The sequence below is a fragment of the Mandrillus leucophaeus genome, unplaced genomic scaffold (genome assembly GCF_000951045.1).
Source record: "Mandrillus leucophaeus isolate KB7577 unplaced genomic scaffold, Mleu.le_1.0 Scaffold29, whole genome shotgun sequence".
Taxonomy (NCBI): domain Eukaryota; kingdom Metazoa; phylum Chordata; class Mammalia; order Primates; family Cercopithecidae; genus Mandrillus; species Mandrillus leucophaeus.
The window spans coordinates 3742647-3751619 of record NW_012103031.1 but is presented as its reverse complement, the minus strand read 5'-3'; the positions used below and the strand labels follow the sequence as shown (position 1 = coordinate 3751619).

Sequence of the window (8973 nt, the reverse complement as noted above, 5' to 3'; positions counted from 1 at the left end):
CTTTTGTCTCATCTGTGGTTGACAGCTTGGCGTGGCAAAGAACTCTATGCTCAAATTCATTTTCTCCCAGAACTCTGAAAGTCTCTCTTCCACTGTCACATAATGTCTGGTGCTAGATATGAAACTGTTGATGCCAGTTTCATTATTTTTGAGACAGGGTTTCACTCTGTCACCCAGACAAGAATGCAGTGGTGTGATCATAGCTCACTGCAGCCTCCAACTCTTGGGCTCAAGTGGTTCTCCTTCCTCAGCCTCCTGAGCAGCTGGGACTACAGACGAGCACCACCACGCCTGGCTAATTTTTAAACATTTTTCTGTCGACACAGGGTCTTACTATGTTGCCCAGGCTGGCCTCCCAACTCCTGGCCTCAAGTGATCCTCCCACCTTGGCCTCCCAAAGTGCTGGGACTGCACCTGGCCCATTTCAATTTTTTATTAATAGATACAACTCTTCTAATTAGTGGATACTAATTTTTTAAAGTTCTTGTCTGTCCTCGGAATCATTTTTGTTTCTTTTGAGACCTCTACTTTTGTTTTTGCAGCCATATTTAACAATGAGGGAACGAGAAGGCTCACCAGGCTTCACTCAGAGTAGGATGAAGGTCTCAGTTCCGTCTGGGAGACAGAAATGCCAGAATGAGCAGGACCTCATTCTCAGGGGCAGACATCCACGTTAGCCACTCGGGGTCTCTTCAGACTGTTTCCTTTCTTTAAACAGACCCTCACTTGTCACCCAGGGATGGATGCTCAGCCGCAGGCCTATCTGTGTAAGGATGGGGGAAGGGGAGGCTGACTGGCCTCTCTGCCATACTTCACTTCACTTCCCCACCTTTCCAGGCCAGTCCCCACACTCTGACAACTCAGGTGACCCCTCCTCCAAGTCAGGAGCTTCTCTGGGCTTCCGCAGGGCTGTGGGTCCTTTGCCTTAGCACAGGGTTGCCACTCGTATTCCAGGCCTGTTTCGGCACCGCCCTCCATCAGGCGTGGCTGACAAATCCCGTCTACCTTCCAGAGAGGGACAGGACTCCCTCATCCTGACACACCCCGCTCCTTCCTGTTCCCCAACAGCATCATTTCTGAGCCTTTATGAATGAAAACTTCTCCGCAGCCTCAGGCAGGAAAGAAGAGAAGCACATACACATGCTCGTCTTCTTTCTTGAACCAAAAACTGCCTTTAATTAGAAACACAACCTGAGTACATATCCTTACAAGATGATGTCCTGACAGAAACAAATACGATCCTTATGGAATTAGCAAGCCTATAGCCTTAAAATCAGAGCAAAAGCAACATGCACAGACACGTGGCCACGGCCCCCATCTGGAGCCATTTCGAGAACAGGCAGCACCAACCTCTGACAGCCTTTGGTTTGAGAGCACGTGGGACTTCACACATTTATGAATCACCATCTTAAACAGTTCCTCTTTCACTAATAACAAAACTGTTTAAAAGGAGCTGAAAATAAACTTATTACTCTAGAAGAACACCCATTTTGAGTTTTACCATAATCAGAACTTCCAACATCTTTTCCAAGAAACATTTAAGAGGTTTGCATACGCACTCGTGTACACATGCAAGAAAGATCGACTTCAGTATTAATCAGTAACGCTGGAGGGAAAAAAGTTGTTACCTTATAAACAATTAAATGGAGCTCTTCATAAGCGTCATGTGTATTTACAAAAATTTTGGGGAATCTGCATTTTGCATCTGGATCATTAAGGTTCAAGGGTCCGGTAAGAAATCTTAAAAGCAAGAACAGACATGGCGTGATTCAATGAGGTGAATTAGAATCAGGAATCTAGAAACAGAACACATCCCTGCTTAATATTCACCAGTTGCTTTCGGTGCCAGGTGCTATTTGGATAACACCATATCAGAATATGCTGGCCGGGCATGGTGGCTCACGCCTATAACCCCAGCACTTTGCGAGGCCGAGGTGGGTGGATCACCTGAAGTCAGGAGTTCAAGAGCAGCCTGGCCAACATGGCAAAACGTCGTCTCTACTAAAAATACAAAAATTAGCTCGGCGTGGTGGTGGGCACCTGCAATCCCAGCCACTCGAGAGGCTGAGGCAGGGGAATTGCTTGAACCCGGGAGGCGGAGGCTGTAGTGAGCTGAGGTCGTGCCACTGCACTCCACACTCCAGCCTGGGCGACAGACACTCCATCTCAAAAACAAACAAAAAAAAAAAGGCGGGGTATGCTAAAGTAAGTTTTAACTCATTGGAAACATAAACTTTCCTTTGTTGATTACTGTCAATCAGATGGCACAAAGATATTTCAACGTCCATATTATCTTTACCAAAAAGATAACAGGCCAGGCACGGTGGCTCACACCTGTAATCCCAGCACTTTGGGAGGCCAAGGTAGGTAGATCACTTGAAGTCAGGAGTTCAAGACCAGCCAGGCCAACATGATGAAACCATGTCTCTACTAAAAACACAAAATGAATTAGCCAGGCATAGTGGCTTGTGCCTGTAGTTCCAGCTACTGGGGAGGCTGAGGCATGAGAATCGCTTCAGCCTGGGAGGCAGAGGTTGCAGTGAGCCGAGATCTTGCCACTGCACTCCAGGCTGGGTAACACAGCCAGACTCTGAGTCAAGAAAACAAGAAAGGAAAAGGAAGAAAGAAAACCCAGTATCTTAAATCAAAGAACAGAAGTCCTACCTTCCATAGTGCTGAAGATTTCCTGGCATTTCTGCTCTTATTGGAGAATCCCTTCCTGCTAACTGCAAATAAATTTAATGTTGAGAATGACTTATCAGACTTTTTATTTATTTTCCAAGCTTTGAAAAACAGCATTCATTATCTACTAGTTGGTTCCATACTATTTGTCTTTTTCTTTTAGAGACAGGATCTTGTTCTGTTGTCCAGGCTGGAATGCAGTGCGGCATGATAATGACTCACTGTAGCCTTGAACTCCTGAGCTCAACCAGTCCTCCCACCTCAGCCTCCTGATATAGGCATGTGTGACCACACCCGGCTAGGTTTTCAATTTTTGGCCAGGTGAGGTGGCTCATGCCTATAATCCCAGCACTTTGGGAGGCCGAGGCAGGCAGATTACTTGAACCCAGGAGTTTGAGACCAGACAAGTCAACGCAATGAGACCTCGTCTCTAAAAAAAAAAAAAAAAAGAGGGAGGACAAGAGGGAGGGAACGAACAAGCGGAGAGAGAGAGTTCAGCTGAGCCCAATGATTTTTGTGTGTTAAGCTCTGAAAATACTTTCGGGAGAACACAGTGATATCATTTACAAGTTCTCTGGGAAAACCGGGAAATTCAGTATTAGAGTGGAAAGCCAGGTCGGCACTAAAACATCTACTGAAAATTAGGTCTCATGTTGATAGAGGAGAAGACGACACAGGTCGACTGTTTTAAAGATCACTGGCATTTTAAAGGTTCCTAGAACCCGATCCAAAATCCAATTTTTCAGCCAGGAGCGGCAGCTCACGCCTGTAATCACAGCAGTTTGGGAGGCTGAGGAGGGTGAATCACCTGAGATCAGGAGTTCGAGACCAGCCTGGCCAACATGGTGGAACCCCATCTCTACTAAAAATACAAAAATTAGCTGGGCATGGTGGCAGACACCTGTAATCTCAGCTACTTGGGAGCCTAAGGCAGGAGAATTGTTTGAATCCAGGAGGTGGAGTTGCAGTGAGCGGAGATTGCATCATTGCACTCCAGCCTAGGCGACAAGAACAAAACTCTGTCTCAATAAATAAATAAAATATATAAATTAAAAGTAAAATAAAATCCAATTTTTCCTCTACTCAATGACTCACTCCTCTTAAAAACATGCTTTCTGGACTGGGGGTGGTGGCTAATGCCTGTAATCCCAGCACTTTGGGAGGCCAAGGTGGGCAGACCAAGAGGTCAGGAGTTCAAGACCAGCCTGGCCAACATAGTGAAACCCGTCTCTACTAAAAATACAAAAAAATTAGCTGGGCGTGTTGGCGGGCGCCTGTAAATCCCAGCTACTTGTGAGGCCGAGGCAAGGAGAGTCGCTTGAACCTCTCCATCCCGGGCAAAAGTTTGAGACTCCGTCTCAAAAAAAAACCAAAAACACACAAAAAACCAACGCACCCACACAAAAAGATGCTTTCTGTATCACATCTGAATGTCACACACTGGAGAGCTGCATGTGGTTTTCTGTGCTAACTGATACACGACGACATAAATATCACACTAAGACAAAATATACATCAGCAATGATCAGAAACGCTCTCACGCACCACCATCGCACTCCACCCGCCCTCTCTGTGCCTCTGGATGTAAGTGTGTGCAGCTACGGTCCCCATCGTACCTCAGGCTCCATGTGCCTTGGAAAAAGGGAGGTGGTGAGGTATTTGTATAAAATTCTCATGTCGTCTTGTTCTAATCCACTCCTGGAACATCAGAAAAGCACTGGGTTAAACGTTTTGGAATTGTCTTCCGTCTTTCCACTGCTGTGATAAAGCTCATTTAAAAAAATTTTTTTTTCAAGTCATTTTTAGTGACACAGAATAAATTCTAACTTTTTAAAGTCTAAAGCTACATAAAACTCAAAACAATCTATTTTTCTACCTGAGATCAAAATGAGTTTCCTTTTCCCTAACATAATTCTTAGCACTGAGGTAAATCTGAATTTACGTTGTATACTTTGTCAAACTTCTCCAAAAAATTTTCAGCTCTGGATAAAGCTCATTTTTTATTAAAAAAAAAATTTTTTTTTGAGACAACATCTTGCTCTGTCACCCAGGCCGGGTGCAGTGGTGTGATCACAGCTCACTGCAGCCTCAGCCTCCAGGGCTCAACTGGTCCTCCCATCTCAGCCTCCAGACTAGCTGGGACTACAGGCGTGCACCACCATGCCCAGCTAATTTTTCTACTTTATGTAGAGATGGGCGTCTTGCTATGTTGCCAGGTTAGTTTCGAACTCCTGGACTCAAGCAGTGCTCCTGCCTCAGCCTCCTAAAGTGCTGGGATTACATATGTGAGCCACTGTGCCTGGCCTCATCTTTTTTCAGTTTTCAAGAGATGAGTCTCGTCTGTTGCCCAGGCTGGATTACAGTGGTGTGACCACAGCTCGCTGCAGCCTCCGATTCCTAGGCTCAAGCGAACCTCCCACCTCAGTGTCCTGAGTAGCTGCGACTACCGGTGCTTTTTTCTTTAACATTATATCAAGAGGCTCACCTCCTGACTGCGAAGTTCAGGAAGGCAAAGAGTTAAACTGGAGTCCAGGCACTGGAACTTCATCCTGACCTGCAAAAGGCTACTCCTACGTAGTCTTGTATTTTACAAGCCATTTGAGATAAAAAGTCACAAGGGATCGGACTGGTTGAATTCCATGTAGGATTATGCAGGAAACCTCCAAAGCCACACTGTTTCATTTTAGCAGCAGATGTCTCTTAGCTTCCTGGGTTATACGGTAACCCCACATTCTCTCCCCTAGTCCCCCGGGAAAATATGGGTGTGCTGTAGACAGGGAACATGATCCTAGGTCTCAGAAAGGTACGTGGATTTTAATTCTCTGCATCTCGGTGTAGAAAAAGGAGAGGAGGAGAAAAACAAGCTTTCAGGCAAACCGTCTAATCTGAAATGAGGCAGGAAGGAGCAGCACGTGGAGAAAGCACGGAGAAACTAGCCGGCATCAGACTCTGGAATCAGTTTTTTAAAAGGAGAGAGACAGACAGACAGTGAGGCTGGATCTGGGGGTTTTCTATTCAAGATCACTGAAATATCCTGAAGGTGCCCAGGCGCGGTGGCTCACACCTGTAATCCCAGCAGGTTTTGGGAGGCCAAGGTGGGCAGATCACCTGAGGTCAGGAGTTCAACACCAGCCTGGCCAACATGGCGAAACACCGGCTCTACTAAAAAATACAAAATTTTGCTAGGACTGATAGCATGCGCCTCTAATCCCAGCTACTTGGGAGACTGAGGCATGAGAATCGCTTGAACCTGGGAGGCGGAGGTTGAAGTGAGCTGAGATCACGCCATGGCACTGTAGCCTGGGCGACCGAGCAAGTGAGACTCTGTGTCAAAAAAAAAAAAATCACAACAATATACTAAGTAAATACATAAGAGTAATATTTACTCTGCTTGTGACAAATTCTTTTATTTCCCCCTTTTTGGTGGAGACAGAGCCTCATTATATTGTCCAGGCTGGTCTCCAAGTAACTCCTGGCTCAAGCCATCCTTCTGCCTCCTCCTCCCCAGTAGCTGGGACCATAGGTATGTGCCACCGCACCTGGTTTAAAAGTCTTTCTTGGCATTTAAATGAGCAATTCCGTCAAAACGTGCTGTTTTTTTCTTAGGGTCTTGCTCTGTCACCCAGGCTGGAGTACAGTGGTGCTATCATAGCTCACTGCAACCTCAAACTTCCGGGCTCAAGTGATTCTCCGGCCTCAACCTCTGTAGTCTCTGTAGCTGGGACTGTTAAGTGCGCACCACAGTGCCCAGCTGATTTTTTTTTTTGCATTTTTTGTAGAGATACATTCTATGTTGCCCAGGCTGGTCTTGAACTCCTGGTGTCAGGTGATCCTCCTGCCTCAGCCTCCCAGAGTGCTGGGATGACAGGTGGAAGTGATCGCAACTGGAGTAACATGCTGTTTTTCTTGAAGGTTCTTTTTGTTGCTACTTCCTGGGACTGACCTCTCCCCCACGAGCACACTGGAGGTGACAACAGAACAGTTCTGTGCAGCCACCAGAGCTGTGCCCTGCTCTACCCCTCGGATGCTATTCCAAGATGACAATGCCAGCAGGATCCCTGGAGCTGGGCGCCAGATTGTCCTGTGACTCCAGGCTTCCAAGGGCCAACGCTGCTGGTCACTCTGGCTCCAGCGTCTCCCAGAATGAGCTCCTGGAGGACCCTCTGCTCTTTCGTTCTTCCTCACTCTCAGGAGGTTGCACCCACGGCAGGGCTTGTGTCCGTCCCAGAGATCAGAATCTCAGCTGCTCTTCTCTTTTCGGTGGAGACAAGGCCATGGGCCACTGCTGCTGGATTCCGGCTTCTCACACTACATCTCCCTATCACCGTGGATGCATGTCACTTGCAAGCACCTCCTGTCATTTTCATCTGGGGAGGAGCCACTCCCTCTGCAGACCTGATGCTACAGGAGCACAACTATCCTCCCATCTCCTACATTCCACGGCAGTATTTCACTTACTAACATCGTGTGCGTATCACAGAAAGCAACTACAGCAGAGTCAGTACAGTGGAAGGTTGCCCCATAAACAATTTGTCAAATTAAAAAATAGGTGGAGGCCGGGCACGGTGGCTCACGCCTGTAATCCCAGCACTTTGGGAGGCTGAGGCAGGCGGATCACTTGAGGTCAGGAGTTCGAGACCAGCATGGCGAACATGGTGAAACTCCATCTCCACAAAAAAATTAGCTGGGTGTTGTGGTACGCACCTGTAATCCCAGCTGCTCAGGAGGCTGAGGCAGAATTGCTTGAACCCAGGAGGCAGGGGTTGCAGCAAGCCAAGATCGATCATGCCACTGCACTCCAGCCTGGGCAACAGAAAGCGACTCCACCGCAAAAAAAACAAAAAAAAAAAGTAGATGGGTTTTCACCAGGAATTTGTGTTGTCTTCCTAGGAGATAACAAAGTTCATGTGGAAACCCACCAAGTTGTTTATTAACTGGATTCAAATTTCTTTACAGTAACTTGTTTCTCTCCTTAAAATGGAGCTACAAGATTTTGGCAAGGAAAGTAAATTTCAGGGGAACTAGTTTGGCCTTTTCTATTAGCTGACCTCACGTTATAGTAGTAAAATATGGCCACACCCCTAACTAAGAAACGGGGCTAGGCCAGGTGCGGAGGTTCACACCTGTAATCACGGCACTTTGGGTGGCCAATCCAGGCAAATCACCTGAGGTCAGGAGTGTAAGACCAGCCTGGCCAACATGGTGAAACCCTGCCTCTACTAAAAATACAAAACAGCTGAGCATGGTGGCACGTGCCTGTAATCCCAGCTACTCAGGAGACTGAGGCAGGAGAATCGCTTGAACCCAGGAGGTGGAGGTTGCAGTGAGCCAAGCAAGATCGTGCCATTGTACTCTGGCCTGGGCAAGAGAGTGAGACTCTGTCTCAAAAAAAAAAAAAAAAAAAAAGAAAGTGGGCTATAGTCAATGGGAATATAAAACCTGAGGGTCCTGGAACAGCTGCGGGAGGCCCGGCCACTCCCTGCTATGCCTCCACGGCTTCTGTCCACCTACTCTAGGCCAAAAGTGCGCGGCCTCGGTTGCCATCCAGCTCTCAGGGGTCACGTATGCTGGGCAGTCTTGTGACCACCTTGTTCCTACTGCAGGACACAAACAGTTTGACGATAGCAGGTAATTTCCTGGTTTGTATAACACTATGGATTTCTTGGATTAAAAAAAAAGAACTCTAGCTTCTTTAAAAGAAAGCAGGTGCACTGGCTCATGCCTGTAATCCCAGCGCTTTGGGAGGCTGAGGCGGGTGGATCGCTGAGGCCAGGAGCTTGAGACCAGCCTGACCAACACAATAAACCCTGTCTCTAAGAAAAGAAAAAGCTATAAAAATTCCGCTTCTCACATTCGTCATTTTGGAAAAAACTCCAAAAGAAAAATAGGATTCCTAAACCTTACTTGATAGGAACATTTTTTTTTTTGGAGACTGAGTCTCTCTCTGTTGCCAGGCTGGAGTGTAGTAGCGCCATCTTAGCTCACTGCAACCTCTGCCTCCCGGGTTCAAGAGATTCTCCTGCCTCAGCCTCCCGAGTAGCTGGGATTACAGGCATGAGCCACCACGCCTGGCTAATTTTTGTATTTTGAGTAGAGACGGGGTTTCCCCATGTTGGCCAGGCTAGTCTCAAACTCCTGACCTCAAGTGATCTGCCCGACTCGGCCTCCTAAAGAGCTAAGATTACAGGCGTGAGCTACTGCGCCCAGCCTTTCATCTTTCATGCAACCAGTTTTAAACTCCTCTGCTTGGAAATTTTAACCCAAATCACCCTAGTTCTGCTTTAAATAATC

General features: G+C 47.0%; 1 protein-coding gene across 1 annotated transcript in view; it reads right to left on the bottom strand.

The window, feature by feature from the left end:
- Positions 1–8973, bottom strand: part of CCZ1B (CCZ1 vacuolar protein trafficking and biogenesis associated homolog B (S. cerevisiae)) — a 29193-nt gene that overhangs the window by 12973 nt on the left and 7247 nt on the right. Inside the window, exons 7-9 of the mRNA XM_011985841.1 lie at positions 4299–4388; positions 2665–2726; positions 1629–1740 (exon numbers count right to left, since the gene is read on the bottom strand). Of these exons, the coding sequence (XP_011841231.1) occupies positions 1629–1740; positions 2665–2726; positions 4299–4388 (264 nt within the window). The remainder of the gene's footprint in view (positions 1–1628; positions 1741–2664; positions 2727–4298; positions 4389–8973) is intronic.